Source organism: Perca flavescens, chromosome 6 (assembly GCF_004354835.1).
Source record: "Perca flavescens isolate YP-PL-M2 chromosome 6, PFLA_1.0, whole genome shotgun sequence".
Classification (NCBI taxonomy): domain Eukaryota; kingdom Metazoa; phylum Chordata; class Actinopteri; order Perciformes; family Percidae; genus Perca; species Perca flavescens.
The window spans coordinates 29,302,086-29,318,043 of record NC_041336.1 but is presented as its reverse complement, the minus strand read 5'-3'; the positions used below and the strand labels follow the sequence as shown (position 1 = coordinate 29,318,043).

Here is a 15,958-nt window from a genome sequence, read left to right as displayed (position 1 = left end):
CTACAGCCATGGCATCCGCAGGCAGCAGGAAGAAGAGCCCCGGCCTCCTGGATCAGATTGGGAAGTTCTTTGAAGGGGACAAGAAGAGGAAGAGCAAGGTGAGGAAGCGGGGAGAGTCGAGGGTGAAAACTCGACACTTCTCATGTATTTGTTTATTCTGCTGATTTACTCCCAAAACCACATTTTACTTCTGATTCTTTAACAGATCTCGTCGGTTAGGACATACTTGTCATATACATTTTTGTGCTTTGTTTTACTGTTGGTTTTATTGGTGAACCAAAGTCATTGTCCTATGATTCACCTTAACTGGCTTATAGGTTATGAATCAACGCTTGATAATGACTTTGGGTGGGGTTTGTTTGATTTTCAATTATTTTATTTTTTTTATTACTAAGAGTTCTGATTCTTGAATCATTTAAGGCTACATTTCTATATTGTTCCGTGTTTTCTTTCTTTTATTTGAATGGTACTGACATTAGTAACATTTTCTTTTCTCTTCAGTTAAATGTAATCTATCTTGTTGTTGGTGTGATTTGGTGGAATTGTTTGCTGCCAGTTTGCAGTTTTTTTTTATTTTATTAGAATGTCAAACATAATGATAATGATGTACATTATTTTGGCTTTTGTAAAGGCATTAGCTACTCTGCAAAGAGTTCATACAGCTCCTTTTGTAGAGAGTTGATCTCCTTGATGTCTCTGTCTCTAGGTTCATTTTTGTCAGCCACAGGGAGGTACTTTACCACTGCTTGCACGGTTCAGCAGTCAGCTAAGTCACTTTTAAAGTTAACGATCACATTATGCTATAAATGATCAAAGAGATATAAGATGTATATTAACATACAGTGATGTGTATTAGAGTAGGAGCATATTATCATCCCCTGTTTGGGAATATATACAGGAGCATTCTATAAAGTAAGAACAGGCGTATCTTGTGTTGCAGACAAGGGATTATGAGGCATTTGAGCCTGCATTGCTTTTTAATGGCTTTTTATAGTGTTGTCAGGATACCATCATTTTGACCATTAGTACTTTGTAAAAACTTACTGATCAGGGCGACTTTGTCGAAAAGAAGAGGTTTTTTATGTTGGTTTAGTGTCCGTATTTGCTGTGGTATGGAAAGTTCCATTTGTGACTGGGATCCACTTCCAGACAGGAAGGGCTGCTTGGCACTGTAGCCACAGCCATTAAGAACCAGACTGCAGCTCCGCTGGTTCCACTCCTTTTCAGTCTGTGCACTCAGTGATTCCCTCTGGAGGCGGCGATGAAAGTGGCTTTCATCTTCTGCACCAAATGTGGTTTTAAAAAAAAGTGTCGAGGATCGAAATTTTGGTTATCCTGACAACACTACCGCGACATGCTGGAGCTAAATCCCAAAGCCTCTTGTAGTGCTCTCAGAAAAGAGGAAATGGAACCGCTGCTATGTATGTTCCATCATGAGTCTGCTCATTGTGACTGCTGTCTTAAAACATGGACATTACTGATGACTGCTTGAAAGGAGAGCTACGGTACAGCAAACTAAAGCCTGTGGACAAAATATATATATATATTTTTTTCTGTCCAGCTTTTCTAAACCTGCAGAGCGCTAATCAGCAGGTTTGGCAGGGAAATAGCAAATAAATAACTTAAAACCATGAGAATATGCATTTCCCCCCACGCCTTATGTAACTATTTGAAGGTGTTTGGTGTAGGATTCAGGATAAAAAAATATGTGTGTATATATATATACATATATACATATATATATATATAGAGTATGCTACAAATCTTTGCTTTAACCTACTGATCAGATAGTGGTTTGCATTTGTAAAATGTAACCAATGAAATGTTCAGGGAAAAATGTCACCAGAACAAAGTGTGAAGCTTTCATTCAACATTAGGCTAGTGACCACTTAGCTGCAGTATTTCTTTGATGTTCTTATTCTTTATCCCATATAATTGTACATTGCACTCCATATTGATGACAGGTTTACTCAAAACAAAGTTGTACAAATATGTATTTATGTATTCACCAAGGGTTTGCCTTCAACTGATGAGTGTTAGACAGGTCCGCCCCACCTCCGTTGCCTCTAGCAAAACTTTCTGCTGCAAACGTATTTTTCCAGCAAATATTCATCATGGAGACCGATGTGTTTCCACTTCCTTTCTGATCCATCCCTGCCTGTCTGCGTGCACAGATTCTCTACAGATGTTCTTAATGTATACTTTGACTTGTAGGCTACAGTATTCTTAGGGAAAGATTGTGTCTGTGTTTTCTGTTGCATCTTCAGTATGCATGCTTATTTGAGTAATGCTGAATTGTTTTAACATGTGGCAGGTGTGGAGACATTTTACAAAACTGATCCCTTGTGCTTTTCATGTCCTTTTGTCTGATTCATTTACATAACTTTTAATCCAAGCCTGAGATAAAATGTTAAGACAGCAGCACGAGGGAGATGTTCCATACGTTGTCGAGATGGCACCAAAACTCCAGTCTGAGGACATGAAACACTTCATGATGAAAAATCCGCATTTGAATGCTAACGGCTGTTTGATCATTTCAAATTGCAGGCATAATGATGTGCTAATTGGGGGTGGAAATTAACTTTGCATGAACATTAGCTATTCAAGCAAAAAAAATATAGACTCATGGACAAAAAAGCGAGAGCATATTTGTAATTTGCATATTAATTTGTTAAATGGCAGACAGAATCAGTCATAATGCAACACACAAGAGTAATTACTGCAAATGAATCAGGCTTCAGCAGCTCACAGTCACAACCAAAAGTCATACTGTTCTCTAACCCCAGTGTCTTGGATGAAGAGGGGGGGCGTCGGCGGTGCTCCCCCCACCTCTCACATCAGTCTGCTCACCTCAGGTTCACGTGTCCAGCAGTGAATCGCTGCTGATCCCTGCTTTGTAACGCCTTCAACTTTTGCACTGGATACTTGTAAGCGTTTGTATCTGTTGTGACCGGTGACCTGTTCCTAACCCGATCCTGTTCTCAGCTTTTTGGATTATTGCTTGATTAAAACTCTTTAACAACACCCACAGCGCTCCCTTTGTTTTGTTTTAATGCTCGATGTCTCTCTTTTGGTTCTTCTTCTGTGGTAAAAACAGCATCATACATTGTTTTAACTGCTCCGCTAACAGCAGCCAGCTCGTCTGAAGGGGCGTTGCAATTCCTCTTTCTTAGAATAGCCGCAAGCGCCAAAGAATGGAGAAAACTTGAAAGCATTTATCCAGCGAGCTTTGGTTCCCCCTGAAGTCTCAACCTTTTAAGATTAAAGTCTTCAAGGCTGATTCATATATTCCAGAGTTCAGTCAATCAACCACACGAACATACTGCAAAACAAAATAAATTATCAGAGAAGGTTTAATGGAAAGCAGAGCTACTGGTTATCTTCACTCTGACAGTACTGAGTAATGGATGACTGGCTTGACTTGTTTGTGTGAGCCTGAAGATGAAATGGATAGAAGACAGAATAGAACACCTCTCACTCTGTGGTTTGTCTACCACAAGCTGGTTGTTCTTGCTTCCTGGAGATGTGCGTAAATTGAAATAGTTTTTGCATTTCACGAACCGCAGCATGGTTCACCAGTTTTATAAAAGGAAACCTTTTGGATTTATATTTAAGATGGTAAAACTTGTGTTTGTATTCACAAGTGCAGCCTGGCGCGGGAAATGATCGCACAATGAAAACAAACACTGTCTAGGATTTTGGCATTAAAACACAAGCTGCAAATGATTGATACTGCAGAATTTACAGCAGTATTGCTTTATCGGTCACACATGAAAAAAGAAATGAAATGGGCAAATATTGCTCAAGCATTTCATTTGTAGGATTTGGTTATGTGCTACTCAGCAAATAAATTTAACCAAATTAGACTTTATGGAACGTATGAAAATTATTTGGGGCCGAGGGTTGCTAAACATAACATTTTATTTTTTATTTTTTTAAGGACAGCCTTATTCTCCAGCATTATTGTATTTTTTTTTTTTTGGACTTTCCTCTTAAAATTTACAACAGCCTCCCTTTCGATATTTCAAAGTAAATACTACATTTAAGTCATTTTGCTGTTAATAACTAAAAGTGCACAAATAATTTAAGATTTACTTAATTAACCTTAATTTGTTAAAGACAACTGAGTTGCCAAACTGATGGCAAAAAATAGACTTCCTTCCCTGCAGCAAAAAGTAAAGATACATCACCCTCCCCGTTTTCTAAACTCCCCTCCCCCCTAATTATTTCTATGCAGTCCCGAAGAAAATAATTTTTTTTCTTTTTCCAGCGCAAGTTATGGCTTAGTTAGAATCCTTGTTATTTGCCATTGATCTTGCGAGTCACAAGGCCTGATTGCCTTCCGAAGGGAACGGCGAGCTGCGGCTGCCATGTTTGTGTATCTCCACCAACAGACAAACTGCTGCGTTTGTCAGCCAGATCGATTGGCCCGCGCGCTCCCTCAGTTCACGAATCTGAAAGAGTGCAACTACCTGGTGTCTTGAAAATGAGCTGCAGATATCTCAACGCAATTCTTGATGAATGTTAAAAGCAAGTCTCTAATTTTGGACAGTGTGAATTTGAGCGAAGCTAGTTGGTATGTTTTATAATAATGACCCATGAAGATACTCACCAATGAGGAAGAATCTCCAAGTCCTCACTGCTCAGGATGAATTATTAAGCATCATCCATAATGATTCAGATTCCTGGCCAGGCTGTAACCCCTAACCTCAGAGGAGGCAGTTGTGATCATTAGCCTGCTCTTTATTAAAAACTACAGGGCACTGGGACCTTGTAGCTCAATCTGTGTCCTGAATCCTGATTTCTCACTTTCCTCTTTTCACCCGTGGGTGTATCTGCAATACACTGCAAGAGTGACAGCAGAAACGAGAGCTGCTCAGCTTACTTGCAGAGATACGAATCAGCAGTTCATTTTGGAAAGCACTTAATCACTTTATTGCAGAGTTAGATGACAAAATTAATACCAAGCTCATGGCTAATCTGATTATTATAAAGCTGGAACCAGTCATAAAGCCTAGAAACGGGGAAACAGCTAGCCTGGCTCACTTATTATCATGTTTTAGATGAATTTAACAAACGATATAACATTTTACTTTATGAGCTTTAGGGTTGTAGACTGACTTTGAGCTAACCATCTGGCTGTAGGGATGCCAATGTCAGTCAGTGGATTGCTCTAGCTCTTTGGCCCAAACTGAAAGATCTCATCAACTACCATACTGGATGGATTGACATGGGATTTGGTGAAGTGTGAATGATCCCCAAAGGATAAATCCTAATAACTTTTGTGATTTTTTTGTTTTTTCTTTTCTGTAGCCACGCAATGAAATATACATTTGTGGTTATGAGAGAAATGTAGGATAGATTTTCATGAAATTTGGTACAATCATGTTCCCAACAGGATCAATTGTAATCACTAGTGATCCCCTTACTTTTCATGTAACACACCATCAAAAATGTAACACAGGCCTACCTGCAAAACTAAAGGCATTCCCATCAGCTTCGGTTGTACATTGTCCTAATTCAAAAATATTAGCATGCTAGCATGGTTAACACGGTAAACATTCTACCTGCTGAATATCAGCAAGTTAGACTCATCATTGTGAACATGTAGCTCAAAGCACGGCTGTGTCTAAGTACAGCCTCACGGAGACGCTAGCACGGCTGCTTGTCTTTTTTTTCTTTACCTTTGGACAGAGCCAGCTAGCTGTTTCCCCATGTTCTTTATTCTAAGCTAAGCTAACATTTTCCTGCCTGAAAAGCTATATTATAGCCATATTTATTGGACAGTTATAGGATATGTGATATTGATTGTCTTATCAAAAAAAAACAACTAACAGCTTATTTCTTTGAATGTTGAACTATTCCTTTAAAGACATGTATATCTGCCTCCTTAAACAACTTTAATTCAACCTATAGTAACTTCAGGAAATCCAGGAACCAACTATTAATTCACTTGCAATAAATATTTCTTGGTATAATAATAAGAATAAGAACTGAATAGCTTAGCATGAGCACCAGAGTACCAAAAAACTGAAAATTAAAAACCATCAACTGGAAATCCAACGGAAAAGTGTCATGATACAAACTGTTTGTAAATTGGCAGATGAGCTATTTGTCTCTCTCTTTGTCTGTCTCTCTTTTCACTCTCTCTCTCTCATGACACACACACCTACACACATCTGAACATATTCAGACATCAAGCAGGGATCAGTGATTGCAACCTTGGTCTTTCCAAAGACACTACTGAATAGAAAGTTTGAGAGGAAGTTTGAAAAGCTTCACAGCGGAGGCGTAATATCCTCAACATCTACCAAAACAACTTTTAATTCACTTTTCTTTTTCTTTTCTTTATTTTTTTTTACTTTTAGCAGCATAAAACGTCTCTTAATAGCAGCTCAGACTTGGATGAATGCCTCAGTGTCACTACGCATGATTTAAATGTCTCCATCATCATGAACAGCATGCCAGGAGTTAATGGAAACCTCATTTGCATTTACTGTAGAGGCATGAAATGATCCATCCCGTTATTTATTTATTTTATTTTTATTTTTTTTAGCTTTTTCAAATAGATAAATAAAGACAGAAAATGTTTTTTTAAAGACAGGAGAAGAAATGGGAGAAGAGAAACAATTCAGCGAGAGTCATTCACATCAAAAGGAAAACTGACGGAAATTGAAACCGTACCAGCAGGATTCATACAGCATTTTTTTTATCTATTATTTCCTCTCCCATCTCTTCCTTTTCCCAAACAAAGGAGCAGCAGCAGCAGCCACAAAAGATGCTCTATTTTCTCCCCTCCTTTTCATTTCTGCCCACGTTTACATCATGACAGAAACAAGACACACAAAGAGACACACACACTTATTCAAGAGGACATCATTAAGGGGTCACTATGGAAATTGAGGCAAAGGGGGGAGCTACAGAGCTAGAATACACATGCTGATGCCTACAACAGGCTAGATTTGCTCCTATTCAAATAGTTTAAATAGTGGGTTTTTTTTATACACACTGTACTGTTGTTTTTTTCCAAATGGCACAAACCTCTTTACATTGTTTAGATATCCATTTGGGCAGATTGTGCCCCAGGTAGAAACCTTTCATTTTCCCCCTACACTGTTTTGATCTAATTGTTGGTTGGTCCATTTTCACAAAAGCCATAAAAGACAGTAAATGTGACATATAATCTAACAGCATATCTATCATATTGTGTAAATGGTGGTGGCGGTGAGTTACCCCCACCCCCACCCCCCTTTTGGTTACATTAAGGTTCTTTGATGTGAGATGGATGTGAATCATCAACAGCTCCCACACACACACACACACACACATGAACACACACACACGTTCCTGTTCCATTAATGGGGTCAGAGAAAGGGATGAACAAGGAAGCATTAACTGAAAAGACTGAACATATCCTTGTGGGCGGAGTGGAGTTTTTTTTCTTCTTTTTTCTGCATGTTGTTGATGGCATTCGGTATTAGAGGAATTATGCTGTTCACCTTTTATGTATCTGTGCTGTTTGCATAACTTAACAGAGGATTAACGTACCAGTGTTTTTTTTTTCTTCCTCAGGCCTAAAAGTCAGAGGATATCAACCTTATTAGACAGTCTTCTTGACATACTCTTTGTACAGTCTGACTTTGAAGAACTCGGCTGCATCGATTTGTTCTTCGGGATGATAATTAGTCTTCTTTTGTTGAGATCAAGTCATTGACACGAACATACTGGCGTTCCTCAACAGCTCTTTGTTTTGAATGACTTGTGGCCAAAGGTTGTTGCCGGGGTTGGGATCAGGGTTAATGAGGTGGGAGTTGTCTGTGCCGTGAGGCCGCTAATAATGCTGCTGGTTGGATGACTAGCTGTGGCTGAATGGAAGTCATCAAGAGTCGTTTCGCTAAGAAGACTCAGCAGCGCTGATGAAAATATATTCATATGCAGGGGTTTCTGCAACGCACCGGACACGTCTGACTATGCAGCAGGTTTTAAGGGTAAAGACGTTCCCACCTTAATACAGCGCAGTAGGTATGTAAGAAATGTACAGGTGTTGAAACAGATGTTCCAGATGCCAATGTCCAATGGAAAAAAAACATTAAAATTAATCAAGTTTCTGAGCATGGCTTAGCTGTACATTCATATTCATATTTCAATTCACCCAAAAGTATCCCTACATGTTGAATATCCCGATACCCAACAGGAAATATTTCCTTTTTATATACAAATTCAATGTGAAAACATTTTTTGTATATTGCAGCATTCTGTGATACAGATATTAAATCCCCATTTGTAACTAGCATCCATTGTCTTGAGTGATGGTAGGCCACATGCATTATATATATAACAATGACGTTACATAGTCTACAGGTTAATTGAAAATTAGATTCAAACTAAATTATTATTCATATTTCAGGTAAGTCACCCTGTTTTATGCTACGATTTTGAGCTGCGGCTGTCTCCCATCAGCCAACTCCTTCGGTGCTATGGCTATGTTTTTGTAAACTGTCAACAATTCCATTAAAATGTGAAAAATGTTGTAATTTGGTGTTTTTGTTCTCATCGTTCAACAGGTAAGTGGGACAAGCAACAGGACAGCCTACAGAATGTTTTGTATTAGTTTAAGTATTCACTCATGTAATCCCAAGAGAAGGGTTCCACTTTTTTCTGAAGAATTTAAGTGCTATCTTCACCTATTAATCTTGCATTCATTACTACGGTTTTCAGAAAATCCTTGTGAAACTGTATTTGAGCATCTAACTCTCGAGAGTTTGAGGTCAAGTCATTAAGTGCATAAGCATACATGTATTTAACATGTAGGGCAATTATTCCTTTCTTTCCTTTTCTCTTTTCCTTCCCAGGGATCTTTCCGAGGTGCTCTCTCTCCAGGCCCTCAGAAAGCCTCTGCGACTGCCCCACGTAAGCACGGAGCAGAGAACGCCGTGGTCCACTTCTTCCGCACGATCGTGAGTAATACAAATAATGCACCCGTCGTACAGTATCTAGGAGTAGAAGTCTGTTTGCCACCATCCCTGTTTCCTTCCAGTGCTCCCTCCGTGTCTGTCTCCTCGCTCCTCTTTTACTTTCTCTGATCTCTCACAAACTCTGTCAAATCTCTTATACTTTCTGTGATTAACTCCTCTTCAGGTGTCCCCTGCCCCTCCCAAGTCTAGGGTGAGTCTGCTTTATGTTGCTACTATTCAAGTTCAAATTTACACTCACACGTGAAATACAAAACTAGTAGACCAATATTGTCAATGCTGCCAGTAGAGATATATACAGATACATTTGGAAGAGACAGTCAAGGAGTGTACCTTTAGTGTAATTACTGTAATATGTACAACACTGAGATGTGTGTGGAGATGTGATACTAAAACTTAAAATGTGTAGAAAACAGTATATATAATTAATATTCTATGCGACATTATTTAGATTACTAAAACTCTCTAAGGAAAGACAGTACATATCCCACTGCACACTAAAGTTTGATCACAGTGTTGCAATCAAATTAGATAAAGGACTTCCTTAATTATTATCACATTGGATGTGGATGACAGTAACCAGACCTTATATGATTTTAGTAAATATTAAGTAGTGGGCCATTTCATTTGAAACCCATGCACTGCAAATTTGCAAATTTGCAAACATAAGTGCACAAAAGCAGCAACATTTGGATGAAGTCTGACGAACGCACATGCAACATACAAATTATTATAACACAATTCATTTTAAACTTTTCACTGGAGGTGTATCCTATACTTTATTTTCTGCATGCTGTATGTCTTTGGCTTTGTTGCTGCTGAATGTGACAACATTTGTGCTCTTTCCAATGTGAGCATCTGCCTCGCTCCTCTCTCCTTCCCCCAACATATCTGCTCCCCTTCCCTCCGTTCCTCATCTGCTCCTGCCCCCCTGTGACCCTGTGATTTCCCCCCCGGACGGACCCTCCTACCTGCCTCCTCTCCTTCCCATCCTGCCTTTGCGCTGAGTAAGACACATTTCTATTTGTCCCCTCTCCCTTTTACCTCTTTTCCTTGTCTCTTGTTTTTCTACACGTCCAGTGGAGAGGACTAGCAGCCAAGATGGGCCTGGTAGGTGGTTTACAAAAAAAACAAACAGCTAAAACGCGGACGTATCATGCCTAATTAAACCCAAGGGGGCAAGTGAGGTCATCTTGTCAAACAGGCTTCGAGTGTGACGCCTGTGGCTCTATTTCCATTTAGTCTCCATCAACCATTTTAGCTGTCGTAATCTGTCCATACATCAGTGATAACGCTTAAACTTAAGTCCATTTTCAAAGACATCATACCCATTTTGTAGCTTTGCAGCCTGACCTATCCATATGATGTGCGTGCATTGTATATTCACGATAACACACACACAACACCTCATTTTGCTCTTCATTTGCCTAGTTTCATTTCAATCTTCAGTGGCTGGCTGCAGCGAGGCTTTGTTTTGCTTCATTTGGCGATCACTATCAGCACTTAATTTAGGGCCCTCATGCCTGTGTGTTCGAGTGTGTGTGTGTGTGTGTGTGTGTGTGTGTGTGTGTGCTCAGACAAAGGAGACTCTCCTAAGAGACTGTATGAAAATTGTTTGGGCAGGATAGGGGGAGAAAAGATTTGCTTTAATGTAATCGTTGGGGTGAAGGCAGGAAAGACAAAAGCAGAAGAGAAACTGAGAAACTTTTTTTGTTTTTTCTTGTCCTTATATTTTATTTCAGCCTTCCTTTCCAATATAGTCATTAGTGACAAAAATAGTTACAACAAAACGATACCTTTCACCTGTGCCACGGTTCATAAGGATGCACTTTGCCATATGCAGAGGACAACAGCTCTGTTTCTGCATCTGGGTTTTATTAGTGCATACTATTAAATTAGACGTTCCATGAAGATATTGTAGTTTAAAAATAAAAGGGGGATACACAATTAAACCAATTTCACACACCAATTTCTATTATTTGGACATGTTGTTGCAGAAATGATTCAGCCCCCGTTACCACTCCAATACAATAATAAACGTACAGTCGCTAAGGGTTTTTCTAAGGGAATGAACCTTAAAACCAGAACATGCAGTTCATGCAAATTAGATCGGACAGCCACAACTCTGTTTTTTTTCCACTTGAAAGGATGAAGCTTTATAACCATGCAAGGTATTTCATCCAAGAGTCTTGAAATGTTTCCAAAATAAAATCAATTTGGTTCATTGCACCCAGTGCGTGAGGAAGTGAATAAATCAGTTAACTGAAAGCACTCGTCAAGAGCGGATTAGCGTATGCTGTCATGTCAGCACGTGGTCCTGTTACTGTGCTATGCAGGTACCAGATGACTGTCATATGGGCAAAAGTGAGACGCGTCTATGTATTCAGAAAATTAAGAAAATGTTGGATGGATTCAATTTCTCAACAAAATATGCAAGCAGAAAACGTTTCCCTTTCACATATTCATATCCTATTCATAAACGTTGCTGCTTCATAATTCACACGGAATCATTGGTTGAAAACTTTTCCAGAAATGCAAAACAATAATACTGTAAAAAAAAAGTAGGGCAAAATGGGATTGCATTGCAATCGATATCTAGCTTTTGTCGAGCACACATCGGTGACTCACTCCCGAAGACACCCCCGGAGAAGAAGGTCTTGTGTTTTACATTCTCTTCTCACCTTACTCTCTGAAAATGGGATCTGGGTCTTTCTGTAAAAAGGTCTTTTAACACACTGACTCCTTTTTTGTCTCTCTCTCTCTCTGGCAGGGCGACCAGAAGTCACAGTCTGCTAAAGCCAAGAAGGCCAGTGCAGGGGACGGCAAAGGCTCCCTGACTAGGATCTTCAAAATGGTAAAAACTTGTCAAAGACTTTCCAAGTTATTTCCCAGTAGCTTTTCTACATTACTTCTCCTTCCTGAGAGCGAAATTGCATGGAAAAAGAAATATCTCCCTAACCACTTTCTTGCCCCTGTTCTCTTTTCTGCCTCAGTGATGATATCAGCAGCGGAGTGAGTAACTGATTTGTATCGGAAGGATACTTGAGTTTAACTCCCTCCGCATTTGTAAAACATTGATATGCTGAGAAGACATCCTAATCTCATTACCTCGGCAACAGCAGCCGAATAATAAAAGGCTTTCAGACACAGGGTTGATCGTGGTGTACGCTACAAGCTTCATGCCAGCGTGGATATAATCATGCCGAAGATGCTAGATCCAGTTCTGAAAAGGGTTCCAGCGGGGCTATATGGCTAACATACTGTAACTGCTTTACAGGGAGGGAGTGGGTTGCTTATGCACAATGTATAATTTAACACTATTATGCAATATCATCATTCACTTGCCAAGCACGCCTGACTGCTTCAGGTGCTTTGGAGGACTCACTGCGCACAAATGTTAGCAAAATATAAAACACACAGTATACACTACCTGAAAAAGCTATCATTCAGTGGCCAGTAATGTATTATCTAAATAAAAGCTATTGTTACTACAGTTTTAAAGCTTGTAATAAAGCACTTACTAAGATGTGTTTACAGCTTGTTGTGCTGCCCCCACGTGGTAAAAGTGAATGCATGTTAAAATGTAGTCCATTATGTTAAAACACTTCATTTAAACCCACATTCGTTGATTTTACTGTAGCCTATGCTATAAAGCATACCAACTGTTAATACACAGGCAGGTTGAAATCGGTGTATGAATGTGCTTGAAACTGCTGAAAACAAAAGGTGGAAGGTGGAGTCATTGGCTTTATGGACAAAAATTCATTACATAGGCTAGTTTGAAAATAACTGCACTGAACAGGTTGATAACCCCGTTTTGCTCGCTAAAAAGCTTCTGAACAGGAAATGTCAAACCTACTCTGAGCACAGATGGACGTTATGACTCCGTGCTCCTGGTATGACTCAGTGAACTGAAGTTTTAACGTGGGAAAGTTTCTGGACATTCAATCTGATACTGTTTTTACCGACTCTTCAATTACCACAGAGGCCTCTTATTAGTTGATTTGTTTTCATAAGTCACGAAAAGGAGTGTCGGCTTTCGTGCTCTGCCAGTTTTCCCCTGTCAGGTTTTAATTAGATAGCCTCGCTCACTGTACCTTAGATTACTTAGTCTCGTAATTACTGAAGCTGGAGAGAAATCCAAATTTCCCCAGGGCTGCATCCTCATCTGTAGTGGCTGAATTGTTTGTCACTTAACTTACAAGAGAGTAAACAGCTCCGGAGATGACAGGCATCTGGGACGCTCGTTTTAAACCTTTCTGATACGGCTAATTAGTGTCGACTCGGTAACATCACACTATCACTATTAACCTGATTTCCTATTCAACTGTTCAACTATTTTGTTCTCTTTACTCAAGGACAAATCCAGTCCTCTTATATAACCCACTTTCTGTAGATTTAAAAAAATAAAAAGAAAGATTTTAGACCTGCTTACAAAATGACGTGCAACATCAGCCACGTGGATGCCCATTTCTGCCAAAAAAAATGCATAGGAATGCTACAGATAATAATACTCATTATAATTCAAAAATATGAGATTCTAATTCAAGTCCCAAGTTTGACTTTTTGAGCATAAATTATTTGTCAAATTTTCACTAAATCAGAACTGAGTATTTCTACCTTCTGTCATTCTGTAACATTTCATATATTTTTTTTTTTTTTTCTATCGCCTTCCATAACTATGCATCATTGCAGGCCTGAACATTGCCCACAACAAATTAACCAGCTTATTTCTCACATAAAAGGACTACTCTGTCTCTCCCATGTTAAGCCCTAGTCTCAATAGTCAGTAGCTGAACTTGTAACAGCTAAAAAGCTGGAAAATAAGTTAATTTAATCATATGTGACTACAACTCCCAGGCTTGATGAAATAACTGGTAAGCCTGACGAAATGTGTCTTCTGTTCTTCCCAAAGGCCTTTAAGATGTTTGTTTTTGTCACAGGATGTGACAAGTTAGCCAAGACAGCTGTTGCTGATCCATAATATCCTTCATCAATGGTGAAGAATCTTTCCATGACAACTTATTGCCTACGATTGCTCAACCTGCTTTCTACCTACGTGCTTAAAGGAATACGCCACCGTTTGTTGAAATAGGGCTCATCACGGTCTACCCTGGCTGTAGATAGGTGGGCCAACGCATTTTTTGTCTCAGTGCAAGTAATTAGGTTGTTTTTTTAGTCTTTTGTTGGCTCACTTTTACTCACAACATGCTAACCGGCAACATAGGATTCCATTCACTACGCTAAGCTAACTAGCGGCGCCGCTGCCGGTGTTGCACCGGACTGCAACAATGCATGAACAAAAAATGCGTTGGCCCACCTATCTACAGCTAGGGGAGACCGTGATAAGCCCTATTTCAACAATCGGTGGCGTATCCCTTTAAACACCGTCCACCGAGGTGAAAACCTTTCCTTGAATGCTGAACCAGACCTGATGGACCGCCACCTCCACATATTCATCCCATGTGTCTTGTCTGTTCCACAGGGAAGCAGGAGTGCTTCTCCAGCCAAACGCTGAAGTCCCTCTCTACGACCCCTTTCAACAGCACGAGGGGAGACGTTCAACATCACAGGGCTAAAGTGTTGAAAAAGAGGAAAAAAAGAAAAGGAGGAAAATCTTGCCACCCCCCTTAAACTCACCGTCCCCTCCACCGCTGATAACACTCTAACGTACGCTAAATCCCTCTTCTCCCCTATTACCTCCCCATACCCTTTGGCTGGTAGATAGCGACACAATCTGTTGCCCCCCTTCCACCACCACCACCACCACCCCCTTGCATGCGTTGTGCTGAGTCTGTGCAGTCATCATCATTAGCGTGAACTTTTTGCTGAAATTGATCCCGAAGCCGCTCACATGTGCAGCCCGAATGACGCCCCCCCGCAATGGCTCTCTGTATTCGTGCTTGAGTTTCTGTGGACGTCTCCGATGGTTCCTCTAACAAAAAAGGTGGCTGAACTGAAGCACCGCCTGGATGCAGGTGAAGGATTACGGCCGGTGCGAGTCCGACTGACTCGACCGCCATTGCCGCTTGCTGATTGGATGAAAAGGCCCGGGCTGTTTGGTTGTTTCTGTTTCTTTTAAAAAGAGCGGTTTTCTGTCTCGTCTCGTCACTGTCTTTGTCATTCCCTCAGAATGTTTTTTTTTTTTTTTGTGTGTGAACCCAAACATAAACCTGTGTTTAACAGATTTTGACATTGTCATGAGAGCCATTTTGGTCACAGTGTGTTTTCATTCAACCTTCGTGTCTTAGCTGTAGTTTAAGTGTCCCGTTCTAAATGTGATGTTTGTCATTAGGGCCTCAGGCTAGCTGTGGATTTTGTTGTTAAAAATGTCTTTCCTAAACCGTCTAAATCCTATTTTCTGCAATAGTCACTCAAAGAAAAGTCATTTCTAATGTATCATTTATTTTTCAGTCCATGAGATAATGGTATGCGCTAATTTTCCTCTCCACATATATGACTGAATAATTTAGTAGTTTTCCACCTTTAAAAACTGCCAGACTTTGGAGGGTGATGTTGTTGCTTGCAGCATGATGCCAGATTCAGACGTTTCCTCTTCGCTTTAGTGTAGTCTAGCTTTCTCCTTCGTCTTCGCTGTTTCTATCTCATGCACGGCACGCGTTACTGTAAATTAAATTCCAAAACTCCTCGCTCAACAACAAGTGCCTTTCCTCCTGACTACCACAACAATGTGCTGTGTTGCCTTTTTGTGGATAATTTCAACAACAAAAAAACACAAACACAATTTCAAAAAGGTGCTCTGTAACTAACTCTGTAGTGGCACATTATAAGGTGTATCTTGGGAATGTGTAAGTTGCAAGTTTTCAACAACAACAAAAAGCTCAGCACTACCACTGGTGCTGTTCAAAACATCCATCTCGTACGTGTAAAAAAAAAAAAAGCATCTCTCCCACTGTTTGTGTGTGCTTGAGCCTCGTGAGTGCTGTGTGGTGTTATTTTTTTTTTTCTTTTTCTGAATGGATCCT

At 39.9% G+C, this 15,958-nt stretch overlaps 1 protein-coding gene across 1 annotated transcript; it reads left to right on the top strand.

The window, feature by feature from the left end:
- The first annotated feature begins 3 nt into the window (after window positions 1–3).
- On the top strand, window positions 4–14,588 carry LOC114557697 (myelin basic protein). Its single transcript, XM_028581326.1, has 4 exons — window positions 4–98; window positions 8,853–8,957; window positions 11,743–11,826; window positions 14,458–14,588. The coding sequence occupies exons 1-4, from the start codon at window positions 9–11 to the stop codon at window positions 14,488–14,490; spliced, it is 312 nt and encodes a 103-aa protein (XP_028437127.1). The 5' UTR covers window positions 4–8; the 3' UTR covers window positions 14,491–14,588.
- Window positions 14,589–15,958: the final 1,370 nt, after the last annotated feature.